At 42.2% G+C, this 13,763-nt stretch overlaps 1 protein-coding gene across 1 annotated transcript; it reads left to right on the forward strand.

Annotated features, from left to right (window-relative positions):
• Positions 1-3,852: 3,852 nt before the first annotated feature.
• CTSL (cathepsin L) lies at positions 3,853-11,019 on the forward strand. Its single transcript, XM_060235450.1, has 7 exons — positions 3,853-3,987; positions 5,198-5,320; positions 5,402-5,554; positions 6,618-6,842; positions 7,908-8,076; positions 9,785-9,902; positions 10,519-11,019. Exons 1-7 carry the CDS (start codon positions 3,862-3,864, stop codon positions 10,616-10,618), a joined length of 1,014 nt encoding a protein of 337 aa, XP_060091433.1. The 5' UTR covers positions 3,853-3,861; the 3' UTR covers positions 10,619-11,019.
• The last annotated feature ends 2,744 nt before the right edge of the window (positions 11,020-13,763 follow it).

Raw genomic sequence — 13,763 nt, forward strand, 5'->3', positions numbered from 1 at the left:
ATAGTCACAATTTGTTTGGCTTTAATTCTGGGGGGTGGGGGACATAGTGAAGGAAATAAATATATCCTAATTGGATACTGATGGGCAGATTACCCTTCTTAACTGTAGAATGCTGAGAGTAATTAATGGAGACCCCGCTATCACACTCCATCTGCTTCCTCACAAGCATAGAGGCAACAATACAGCATCCTCTTCTTTGATGAAGACTGGAATATATTTCTCTGGGCTGGGGACAAAGGAGATATATTAAACAGCTAATCGCATCACCCAATGAAGGATATTATAGACATGTATTTGGCTGCTTTGATGCTTCACAAGCTATGAAGAGGGGGGAAACACCACACAAATGAAAGTATCTTTTGCTCTGAGGAATGTAAAATCATCCAGAAGCAAGGAGGTGCTGTTCACAAGAGAAGGGAGGGGCTAAAGCTTAGTAGCAAGCACATTCTTTGCAATTTTAAAGTCACATGCTCAATCCCTAGCATGTTGGTAAAATGGGATTTCAGAAAACAAGACCCTGGAATAAAAGCAGGTAGCGACTACAATGCACATATGTGTTCACTCTATTGCTATACAAACTGTATGTGCAGTCTGGAACCCTGCCAAAGATCCTCATTCTTCATAGAGGTCTCATACAATGCAGTTTCATACTTTCAAAATGAAATAAAGCCATGTATAGGGTTGTTGTGAATGTGCTTGTTACTGTTAATAAATTCTAAGAGAACAGTCTTTCATTAAGTGAGAAAATGTGTCCCTTTCCATCCTAGTTGAAGGAGTGGACTCACAGCTAAAATCTGTTGAAGCTCCATTTGGTGTAATGCCAGGTTGCATTCCTATGCACTTGGAAGCAAATTCTACTGGCATAAATGGGATTTACATCTGAGTAAAGATGCATAGCTTGGAGCTTCCCAGACATTATTGGGAACGCTTTTAGAGCAACTATGAATTTAGTCATGAGGGTGGAAGAGGATTTTTTTTTTTTTAGAAAGTGAAGCAGCATTGTCATTTCGACTTCCTTTAAATCACTTCCACATTTCCCCTGTGGAAAATAGTGAGTGACAGAAGTGCTGATAATGTAAGCTTCGGTGAAGGCAGCCGGGCACGTTGAAGCACAGGGACAGTCGTTTGTTTTCGCAGCAGGGAGGATTGCTGTCTTCACCAAGCGTGATGACCAAATGCGGGAGGCCGCTACGAACGGGATATCTGAAATATCTGCGGCTGATGAACTGAGCTGTAAGGAAACCGTATGCCATAGCACTTCCAGGATGCTCGTTTACACTCTTAACCCACCAACGACATGTATTTGAGCCCACTGTACCCTATCCCCTCATCTAAAGATGCGAGCATACGAAAGCTCACATTCTGAACAAAACTTTGTTGGTCTTAAGGGTGCGGCTTTGTTCTACTCTGTTTCAGACCAAGAGGGCTGCCCACTAGGATGCTCATTTGTTCGTTCTGCCATAGCCTCACATTCGGTGTGTGTGTTGAAACTTGTTCTTCTGTCCGGTTCTCAAGAGGCTACAGGCAAGCTAGGGCAGCGCTCTTGCCCCCGGGTGTCCCCCCCCCCTCCAGTAAACACAGCCCCTCCCCGAGACTCCAGTCTGGGCATGGCCCGCGTCACGGGACCGCGAGTCACGAACCCTTGCAGGATTAGGCCGCACTCCACCCTCGCGCTCTCCAGCCAATCTGAACGGGGAAGGGGTTGGGCCAGCCGAGCCGGGTAGCCTTATAGCAGAGCCCTGGTGCCCGGGGCTAGTAGAGAGAGCTGTTGAGGAGAAAGGTGAGTAAGATGCATGGCTCTTCTTGGGGGCGTCTTTGCTCCCTGTCCGCCGAAATTCTCCTGCCTCTGTGAGGCGGTTTCCTCGAAGCTTCTCTCTGGAGCGGCTTCTCCTTTTCTTAAGCCCCCCTCTCCGTGGATGCGAGCGCCTTTCGCAGGCTGCTGGCCCCTGCTGCGGACGCCCGAAGCGGGGAGGAGGGGGCGGCCCGGCCCGGCGCCCTCAGTGTATGTGGCGGGGTAAATCTTTGGAGACGGTGACGAGGCGCTGGTATAGTTCTTTATGTGCTGGGGGGCGATATTGTGTTCGCGAGAAACCAGCAGCCTTGCTGGAGTCCCAGCCGGTGGCGATTGCCCGCCTGCTTTGAACCTTTCCTCCGTTTTTTGCAGTGTTGTTTATCCTTAAGCCTTTGAACCAACCCAGTTTTGCGATTTCCTCCTTCCCCCCCCCGCCCCTCTTTAGTATTATGTATTTATTGCCCTGCGGGAGTCTGGTCGACCTGTGCTTGGGCTATTCTAGCCAGGCAGGAGGTGGTGATACTTCTTTCCTCTTCCCCCACTCGGCGCCGGACCAGTGACCCAAGGAGTTTGTTTACACTGGGCCAAACTATCTCCGGATCAGCTGAGGGGGTCACATGTTTATCCCTCCTCCGCCCTTGGATTATCACGTGCTGCACTGCCAGACCTCCCGCTCGCATCCCCACCCCGGCTTTGGAGTTAGGAGAGCGGAAGTGGTTCCAGGACATTGTCTGATGCGTCATATCGATGTCCTGAGGTTCATGAAAGCGCCAGCCATTCAGTTCCCGTGATTTTTGTCTCTGTTGGTGTAGCAGTAATAGCTCTGCGAGGCATGAGCTCTTATATAGTGGGTAAAATAAAAATAGATGCCTGATTAATAAGAAATCTGAGTTTGAAAGGAGTAATCTTTTCTAAAACCTCATGGAATTTGCTGCTGATATACTGGTACTTTTGGATGTAGATAATTTACTTACATGCTGTTGTTGGTGTACATGGTTGTTTTTTGTTTTATATATCACTTATTGAATTAACCAACTGGGTGGCTAAACTGATTGAGATGGTTAAGAGTAGTTCTGACAGGGTACTGTTACAATGACATTGCAGTCCTCTGGATGTCCATTGGGAAAGTATGGATTATTTACATTTGGCCTGTATTGTAGGTAGCAAAACTGGGAGACTGGAGTTTAGCTTTTTTATGAATAAAGCATAGTCCTGTCATTGACAGTGCTCATAAGGATTGTTTTAGAGAGTAATTGTTGGTTTGCAGTAAAACAGTAGATTTCTTCCTTGCCTCTGTTACCTTATGAAGCAGCAGGAAGAATAGTAGTTCCACCTGATCCAGTTGTTTAAGAACTTTTTCTGTGGACAATAATTGTGCCTTGTCTTTAACCCCATACATATACCTCTTGAATTTTTCAGAGGTGTGTTCTTTTTCTTTTACCCTTAATAAAACAAAAGATACCTTTGTATTACATGTGCTGTTCTTTAAAAAAACATTTTTGTATTTTGTTGAAAGCTTCCTGGAAAAATTAAGTGTTCAAGGCAATATATTAGTTCTTATTAATTATGCATGTATACCGTGGAGGTATTCCTTGCCAACACGGATCTGCATTTAACTTTTCAAGCAGGGCTCTGTTTTAATACTGTGATAAGTTATTTTGTTTCAAAGACTATGTGGCTTCTTCAGGGTTGAAATTTCTTTGTGCTTCAACCCTCTGTTGAAGAAGTAGCAGGTATTCGCTGGAACTGAGATGGGGAATTATGGCAGATCTTTGGAAAGGAATCTTTCATCAAAGTAACAGGAAAATAGTTTAATTTGCAAAAAAAATAAAAACTGGAAAAGAGTTGTGCCTGTTCAAGCATTTCAGAGAAAAGACCAAACTGTTCTGGTCAAGTTATGCTTAGTCAGTGGTAAGGGTATGACCAGCGCTAAGCCAGTGGTAAATTGTCTATGTGAAGGTGACAAGCAGATAATGTTGACTTGCAGCTAATCTATTTGCATGAGCATTGATACATAGAGAGAATTCTACATCTAACCAGCCCCTTTTTTCCCTTTTTTAAGTTCCATCATGAATTTATATCTGTGCCTATTAGCCCTAACTTGGAGTGCATGCTTGGCAGCTCCAGGCCTAGATCCTTCTTTGGATGATCACTGGCAGATGTGGAAGACATGGCATAAGAAAGAATACCATGAGGTGAGTGTCTGAGGCAAAGAGGTGCTGCTATACATGATTTGGCATGCAATAACACACATTCCAGAACATTATTCTAACAGACATTTTGTGAGTAACTCATAAGAGCCCTGAAAGATGTTCTATCTGAACTCTGCTGTAAACTACCAAAGTATCCCTAAAATACTCAAGCTGTCAGTGTAAAATCAGCTGTCAAGACTTGTTTGTCTTCTCCTCCCCCTTTGAAACAATGACAGACATCACTGTGATTGGAGAGTTACTGGAATGGGATAATAAGCACATAAGTGGTGGGTTTGGATATTTGCCCAGCACCCACACTTTATATGGTTATATGTGAACTGATATTCTTTCGGCTTTTCCCATATTTTTGCTGGTTGAGGAATTCATTCCTTATTTGGAACAGTACATACAATTGTTTTCAGTAAGTTTTAGGGCTTCATGGTTAATGGAGGAATCTTAAAATCCCATTGAAACTTGATATGCTTCAAGTTGTTGATTCCTTTTTATAGCTATAGTAGGTGTTAGTAAAATCTGTGTCCAATATGATCCTTTCTTGAATCAAAGCTTTTGATTTGCCTTCTAAAATGAATAACTAACATGATATGGGAAACTATTAGAAATAATTTTGCTCAAACAGTTTTTTATATCAGCAGTGTGTTAGTAACAGCAAAAAAGTTTGCTGTTTGTGTTTTTCATAGATGAGACATTGTACCAGCTCTTAGTTAAGAAGAAATCTTAGTGATGGGAATCATGTGGTCTGAAATGGCAAACTATTGTTGCTGCTAGGACACCACAAGCAGTAGTGTGTATGTGCACATTTGCCATCAAGTCACAACCAATTCATGGTGACCCCAAAACCATGGGGTTTTCATAGGAAGAGATTAGCAGAAGTGGTTTGTCATTGCCAGCCTCTGCATAGCATCTCCAGTCTTCCTTGCTGGTCTCTCACCAAAGTACTAACTGTGAGTAACCATGTTTAGCTTTCAGGTTCTGAAATTAGGCTAGTCTGGGCTACTCATCAGAAAAACTGAATTGCAGAACAGTCGGAAGACAACAACAGATAAGCAGGCCTAAACTATGGTTTGTGCTGTAGGTTTAGAGGATCTAACCATGGCTTGTGTTCTGAACTAGTTGGTAGAAAACATAGTTAATGTGATGTTTGAACTGAATCCATGTTTTTATTGTCTAGTGAAGACTAAATTCTGTCTTGTAGAAGGAGGAAGGATGGAGGAGACTGGTCTGGGAGAAGAACCTAAAAATGATTGAATTGCACAACCTTGACCACAGCATGGGAAAACACAGCTATAGACTGGGAATGAATCATTTTGGAGATATGGTATGTATGAGCAATGCTGCAGTACTCCTAGTTTGAGTAGTGATATAAATGGGTTTGCTGATGTGTTTCTTCTTTCTTCAGACTAATGAGGAGTTCAGGCAGGTGATGAATGGATTCAAATACAACAAATCAACAAAGAATATTGGGTCACAATTTATTGAACCAAACTTCTTTGAGGCACCAAGATCTGTTGACTGGAGAGAGAAGGGGTATGTAACTCCCGTAAAGGATCAGGTATGTATGCATCTTATCTTCTGTGTTTGGGAACATGGGGGGGGGGGGGCGTGGCGTATTTGTGAGTTTGCTGCCTTGGTCAGAGGGTTGGACTAGATGACCCTGAAGGTTATTTTCAACTCCATGGTTCTGTGTGATTCTGTGAGAAATAACTTGGGATGTGGAATGTTAAATGGAATGTAGCAGCCCTCTCACCCTAGTTCTGGTAAAATTACCAAGGCCCCTGTTCTGCTTACTCCTGCAAAGATGATAATGCAGTATGGTATATTGGGGTTTCTTAAACAGGTGTTTACAGTGTTCATTCACATGTACATGGCAAGACCTTGCAAAAAATTTTCTTTAAATTTCAACATTGCAATAAAGTAATCACTAGAGGTTTATCCCCTCCCCCAAGCCTTATACTGTTGCTGCCACTCTTGCTGGGAGGTGATGATTGAGTAAACTACTGTGGCTGCTAAGGTTGCCACCTCATTTGCTAACTTTGCTCTTAAGCAGTTGTCTGATTCCAAAGATGACATAGTGAACAGAAAACAAAATGATACCAGCCTCCTGTCCTTAGCTTTAAGAGGCAAACTATAAAATAAGGTTCTGAGGATTCAGAAAAGGTGAGCTCTTTGGTGTTCCCAAGCGGTGTCTGGAAAATGAATTTTGAGGAGGGGGAATGGAATAGAAGGAGAGGAATTAGCAGTGCTCACAATTTCCTTAGGAAATACACTGCTTTGGAAATGTAAATTAGGCAAGAATTACTTCTTTCATATTACAAAGCTGAAAACAGGTGAATCAGTGCCATGAAGCAATAGCAAGGCTAACCATAAATTTCATGTTTCTAGTGTTCTGGCCATGTTTTGAACCACTCTGCTAATGATTACATGAAGCTACCTTATGAATCAGACCCTGGTCTCTCAGGGTCAGGATGATCCATTCTGACTGACAGCAGCTCTTCAGGGACTCTGCAAGATCTTTCCTATTGCCTACTAGCTCATCCTTTAACTGAACTGTTCTGTGCTATAGCACTAAAAGCAAGTGTCCTTATACAGGTCTGTTTCCCCCCTCTTAATCTCAGGGATCATGTGGCTCTTGCTGGGCTTTCAGTACAACTGGAGCTCTTGAAGGACAGCACTTCCGCAAAACTGGCAACTTGGTTTCTCTGAGTGAACAAAACCTTGTGGACTGCTCTCGGCCTGAAGGAAATGAGGGATGTAATGGGGGCCTTATGGATCACGCTTTCCAGTACATTAAAGACAATGGAGGCATTGACTCAGAGCAGTCATACCCGTACATTGCAAAGGTAAATGACTTCTTAATTGACTGGTGATTTCATTCTTAACTGTTTTTACTTTAAATTCTTTAGTATTACCTATCAGATAAAGAGCACATAAGTGAATTCCAGATTCCAGAGGTAAATCATATTGAGAAATTCCAACAAGTAGAATTTCTTTGGAAGAGATTATTGCTTTCCTTGTTGAGATCCTTTGTCATTTTATGACTAACACTAGATCAAAACTTTGGCATGAATAAATATAGAATGGTGTTTTATTTACCAAGGAATGGATTGTGGTGGATCTATGAATGTACATTTGACCATAAGGTTGCTTTGCATAATAGGAGGACAGTACTTTGATAGAATGTGAAAATTCTATCTGTCATAAACCTTGCATTTCCCTGAGGCTTTGTTCTGTGTATGACAGCAAGCATAAATTTCATGCTATGCAGTGGCAAACTTTAGGGAGATATGAGGTGTTGCTATACATGATTGGGTAGAGTTCAAGTGGCACTAGGACTTTTGATATGTTTGGGGACCAAATAACATGGGTGACAGACTTTCCCAGTTGTGAAAACATTGTGAAAGCAACATCACTTCAGTCAAAAACGACTGGTGCTTGCACAGGGGACTACCTTTACCTTTTTTCCTGTTGCCTTAGGTGGATGACTGTCAGTACTTCAGAATTGCAGTTCTTGCACTTCAACGTCTCCTTGGGGAAAGTTAGGAGTTGTGCATATATGAGAGCCACCATGGTGTAGTGGTTAGAGCATTGAACTAGAATCTGGGAAACCCAGTTTGAAATCTCTCCACTGCTGTGGAAAGCTTGGGTAAACTTGGCCAGTCACTTAGTCAGCCTAACCTACTTCATAGGGTTGTTCCAAGAATAAAAAGGAGAAAGGGAGGATATTGTGAGACAATTTGATTCCCATTGGGGAGAAAAGGGGGGTAGTGAGAATAAAGGTGCTGAGAGATGCTGAGTTTAATAGTATTAAGTGCCTTTTTATTGGAACTGTATTTTGAATGAACTAGCTTAATGTTCTTTATGTCAGAACTTGGCATCTAACTCCTAATGATCCCTTTCACCCCCAGGATGATGAAGAATGTATGTATAAGGCTGAATACAGTGCTGCCAATGACACTGGTTATGTTGACATCCCAGAAGGGCATGAACGGGCCCTCATGAAGGCAGTAGCTGCTGTGGGGCCAGTCTCTGTGGCTATTGATGCTGGTCACTCCTCTTTCCAATTTTATGAATCGGGTAAGAATTTATTCTGATCTGTGAGAGAGTGCCTTTTAAAAATTGACTGACTGTGCTGAATAGGGCATTATGCTTTTGCATTGTTTCAAAGAAAGATGTGACCATTTTAAAACAATTAAGTTGACTGCTGTTCTTTTGATAACCCCTGTGGGCACTTCTGGAGTCTTAAGGGCAGTTAGCGGGGGTGGGGGGCAGAAAATGGTTGCCATCTGTGAGAGCGGCATAGTCAGTCACAGAATAGAAACTGAGTTAGTTGCAAACTACAGGGAAATTCCAAGCCAGTCATCCAGTAATGAAGGCAGCTGCTTTCAAATGAGTACTTATCAAAGATACCTCCTGTTCAGTGTATTGTCTGCTAAAACTCCATAACATTCAACAGTCATCTCCACTTGGTGGCCTGATTATTCAGAAGTAAATTTCTTCATGTTCCAAAGAGCTTCAGTCAGGTGTAGGTGATGTTTCCTGGTTGTTGTTGTTTTAAAAGTAGTTCCTGTGCCAGTGAGGTGGAGGAAAACTAAGATTGGCTTGATGCTTTGATGAAGAAGAAAGTGGGCACCAGAAATACATTGGGGCTAACTGCTAGATATAAATTTAGTACAAACCACCTGTTACCTCTGGGGTAAAATACTTATGTCCATTCAAGGATCCACAAATGTTTGGCTTATTGACCAGCTGTTGCTTGCAACTATGTCAAAAGTCTGCCCTCATTCATCCAAGAGTGAATGTCATGGGGCAAGTGGGAGGTGGAGTAGGTTGCACTTTTGAACATATATGAACATATGAAGCTGCCTTATACTGAATCAGGCCTTCGGTCCATCAAAGTCAGTATTGTCTACTCAGACTGGCAGCAGCTATCCAGGGTCTCAAGCTGAGGTTTTTCACACCTACTTGCCTGGACCCTTTTTAGTTGGAGATGCCCGGGATTGAACCTGGGATCTTCTGCTTACCAAGCAGATGCTCTACCACTGAGCCACCGTCCCTCCCCACTTTTGCACAAAGCCTAATGTCAAATGAAAGCAGATCTCCCCCCTTCTCTTCATTTGCCCCCTCCCAGCAGGCACAGAACAGCATTTGTGGTGTCCTTGCCTTCTAAAGTGAAACAATACTATATCCCTTGCCTAAATGCTATGTGAGCTATTGAACTGGGAGGGATAGGATGTTGGGTCAGTTTCAAAAAGAGCACTGGTCTCTTGGTACAATACTGTGTTCCTTTCCATGGAGCTAGCGTGAAGAGAATCAACCCTTGTCCCACACATTCTCTTCTGGGTATGAGCCTGCCATTATTGAGTTGGTGAAGGTTTTGTGCAGCCTCTGTTTCCATTTATTACCCTGGACAGAATGCCAACACTTCTTGTATTTAGCCTTGTTCACACGTTAAAATGAACATGTGTACATTCTGCATATATATGCTTTCATCTGTTAGTAAGGAACCAAAACATTGGGGACCAGTGCTTAGATAACGATGTACAGCATCAGTAACATGTTCAGCTGGCCATTCATTGAATGCAATCTAAGAACCAATTAATGTGTGTAAAGAAAGTCTGCCCTGTCTGCTCTGTACACATATTGTTAGTGTGTTCTCTGCAACCAGTAGACAAGGTTTTAGTGTATATCCAATGTGGGACTAGGTGGTTTGAACATAATATACAACAGGGAAGTGTTCTTTTTCCCCCCTTCCATGGAACATTGGTACATTTTCTGTTTCTAGGTATTTATTATGAACCACAATGCAGTAGTGAAGACCTAGATCATGGTGTTCTTGTAGTTGGTTATGGCTTCCAGGGTGCAGATGAAGATGGGAAGAAGTACTGGATTGTTAAAAACAGGTATTCGGAGTGCTCTTATTTTATTTTGCTCCATTGCTTTTCTGTTTGCCAATGTTCAAGGCCTAAAGTAGGTATGTGTGTTTTAGATTGGGTAGTGAATGTCTTTGTGGGCTAATAGTTTCGCAAGTAATTTAACCGGAATTTTGACCAACACATTCATGTTTGTGGAGTAAGCAGTTGGACATGAACTCCTGTTTTGACAAGTATCTTGCTAACCATTCCTGAACATTGGGTGCTGCTTTGAAATTTGTTTGTGCCTTTATATTTGTTCTATTGTGGAAGGGCAGGATATTGTGTTAGGACAAATAGCTATATGTGAAACATTGGAAGTTCACAGGACAAAATGTTCTCTGTATTCTGTCTTTGCTTTAACCTTTTGGTTAGGATAGGCACAGAGATGTGTGTATTGTTGGGGCTGTAAGCTGGCTTTAGGGTATAGGCTATTCTGATGCTATGTCTTTACAGTTTGTTGGGAGAATAGTTTTTCAGCTCCATTCTTCAGCTATGTGAACTGTTAAGACTATGTGCTTCAGACATTAGGAATTGCATTATGTTATGGCAAATAGATCTAATGACTTCCCCAGATAATTGTAATAAAACTTTGTCCTTCTTTCAGCTGGAGTGAAAAGTGGGGTGACAAAGGATATATCTACATGGCCAAAGACAGAAAAAACCACTGTGGGATAGCTACCGCAGCTAGCTATCCTCTAATATAATTATGCAGAAGAAGGAGCTGCTGGAACACCCACTGTGATTATCCCTCTGCTGGTCCAATCTGGTGGAAGAGGAAATACCAGAACAACCTTTTTAGTTTGCTGGGGTTTGACCAGATTTACAGCTCTCCAGTGTTCCAGAAGCAGGGTGATTTTTCAACTGACTTACACACATGCTGGAAATAACATGTGGCTGTATCTGTTTCTTCCAAAATATGAATCTGTGATTTTTTTTTACCTTGAACTCTGAAGTTGACTTGATGCCTGTGTTTTAACTTAATGTGTTATGTACACACTAGTGTAGACTAGCTGAAAGATACTTTTTATTTTGTTTATTAATGGCAAACTTGCACATTGAAAAGGATTGCTTTTAAAAAAATAAACACTAGACATTTCAATAGCCAGATGGGCTTTGTCAATTTTCTCTTGAATTTTTATTGCAATTTACTTTGTTACAATGTCCCCCTTACCCTTAAACTGACCAGAAGGAAAGGAGGTGGGGAAGTGAAAACAAAGATTGGAGTGGGAATCATAAAGTAGGAAGAGACATATTAAAGTCCATCTAGTCTAACCTCCTGCTATTTAGGGTAGGATCAGCCAAAAGCTAAATGGAGATGAAACTTTTCCAAACAGTTTAACACAAAGCTTGGTTTGCTTTTTCTATTACACACTTGCTTCTGAGGCAATGTTTATATCCTGTCCTTCCACCAAAGTAGAGGCAAGAACGATACAAAATCATACGGGTATTTAAAACTTAGTAATACTGACATGACAAACATAAGCCGAAACAATTAGATTTGAGTCCAGTTAGCACCTCGAGACCAAGAGTTTCAGGGTGTAAGCTTTTGAGAACCAAAGTTCAAGAGAGCATTGACTCTTGAGAGCTGACACCCGGAAACTCTTTGGTCTCTAAGGTGCTACTTTGGACTACTTACTGCAGTCCAACATGGCTACCCTCTGAAACAAGCTAAATATTTCTCAGGCTTGCCTGCACTAGCATCCCAAATAAAATACAGAAAATTCATACTATTATCCATCCACTTTTGTCCGAAATCCAGCCACCCATAGTATTACAGCAAAATGATCTTTAAAATAGTTAGGCCAGGGGTAGCCAGACTTGTTTAAGAGCCACACTGAATAAACAGGGATGGTGAGGGACAGTGGCTCAGTGGTAGAGCATCTGCTTGGTAAGCTGAAGGTCCCAGGTTCAATTCCTGGCATCTCCAAAAAAGGGTCCAGGCACATAAGTGTGAAAAACCTCAGCTTGAGACCCTGGAGAGCTGCTGCCAGTCTGAGTAGACAATGCTGACTTTGATGGACCAAGGGTCTGATTCAATATAAGGCAGCTTCATATGTCCAGCGTCAAGATGTTTGAGAAACACAATACATGAACAAATATTTAATAAAAACCTTATTAAAACATTCATTGTACACAAAGATGAAATCATATGTATGTACTTTAAAACACAACCATGCTAGAAGGAGACTTTAAAAAAAACAAGCTGCAAATAACAGTTCCCATAAGATCAGCATAGAGGGAATTTATTTTTGACAACTGTGGGAGAAGGAAACGCGCATGTACCATATAAATCACTGACTGTTGTTTGCACCGCTATGCATCTCTTTGCCTTGACACCAAGGTTAGTAATTACAGTTTCTACAAGAGCTGTGAAAACTAAGAGGGAACCCTGCACCACCCTCTTCAATTCCATCCCTCCTTGCAGTGGTTCTTGTGCTCTCTTTCCCCACTCTAGATCTCTGGGCAACCTTTGCAGTGGTGAAGAGCTTGCAAGCCTGCCAATTTCCCCCTCCTCCCACATTTCACACACAGTGAAAATAGTCGCCTACCTATGGGTCTGCTCAGAGGCTGACTGAGGTCTCAATGCTAAGCATGCTTACCTGAGAGTAAGCTTGCTTTAAGTTCCTCAATCTCTGGGAGCCACACAACATGTATGAAAGAGCTGCGTGTGGCTCCCCAATCACAGTTTGACCATCCCTGAGATTGGCTTAAAGGCTTTTCTAAAAAGATAATTTCTTAGGGTGGCCATGTTGCTCTTCAGTAGTAGGAAAAACAAGTCCAGAAGTACTTTAGAAGACAAGATTTGGGGGAGGGGGGATGGGTGGTCAAGAACCCAAAACTTCCTTCAGATACCTGAAGGAAGCTTTTGACTCCTGAAAGTTTAAATTCTCAAAATGTTGGTCTCTAAGGTGCTACTGGATTCATCTAGCCCTGAAAGAAGAAATCTTGACAAATTTCAGGAGCATGGTAGAATGGCAACTGAAAGATAAAACAGCTAAAAGAAATTGAGGTATAACAAAAGCTGTAAGATAATGACAGCTTTTAGTTCGGCTATTTCTGTGAAGGTGAGGCAAGCCAGCCAAGTTACTTCTGTAATTAGAAACTTCTTTTATACCAGCTGTTTCACCCATTTGTATTTTTGAGAGGAGTTGATAAATGTCCTACAATGACAACCATGAGCAAACTGGTAATCTGAAATGACTGCAAAAGACTGGAAGTAGAAATCAGCCTTACATGAAAGTTCTGCTGCCCCCTCCCCTTGCATTTGTGCTTACTCTACTGGGTTTCTTGCTTACAGAGGGACTTACCTCTTTAGAACTTTTGCCTAGAATACTGCAGGTATCTTCAGTGTTGGGATATTAATGAACATATGAAGCTGCCTTATACTGAATCAGACCCTTGGTCCATCAAAGTCAGTATTGTCTTCTCAGACTGGCAGCGGCTCTCCAGCTGAGGTTTTTCACACCTATTTGCCTGGACCCTTTTTTGGAGATGCCGGGGATTGAACCTGGGACCTTCTGCTTCCCAAGCAGATGCTCTACCACTGAGCCACTGTCCCTCCCTAATGTTCCAGTTGGAGACTGGAAACTTATTACTGAACCAACTCAAAGCCAGCCAAGGAAAGCCAATGCTGATTGCTATTAGAAATTATTGATTTGGTCATAAGTAAATAGCCTGACTAGCCCAAGTCTGTCAGAGTTCAGAAGCTAAACAGTGGTTAGTATCTTGATGGGAGAACACTAAGGAAGACCAGGGTTGCTATGCAGAGGGAGGTGATAGCAATCTACCTCTGCATAACACTTTCCTTGAGAACCCCGTGAGAGGTTCCTAAGAGTCAGTTGTGACTTG

Source organism: Heteronotia binoei, chromosome 4 (genome assembly GCF_032191835.1).
Source record: "Heteronotia binoei isolate CCM8104 ecotype False Entrance Well chromosome 4, APGP_CSIRO_Hbin_v1, whole genome shotgun sequence".
Lineage (NCBI taxonomy): Eukaryota > Metazoa > Chordata > Lepidosauria > Squamata > Gekkonidae > Heteronotia > Heteronotia binoei.

Coding starts and splice junctions, on each gene's coding strand:
- CTSL (XM_060235450.1), top strand. CDS start 3,862: ATGAATTTATATCTGTGCCTATTAGCCCTAACTTGGAGTGCATGCTTG. Junction 3,988..5,197: donor ATAAGAAAGAATACCATGAG/GTGAGTGTCTGA, acceptor TCTGTCTTGTAG/AAGGAGGAAGGATGGAGGAG. Junction 5,321..5,401: donor TGAATCATTTTGGAGATATG/GTATGTATGAGC, acceptor TTCTTTCTTCAG/ACTAATGAGGAGTTCAGGCA.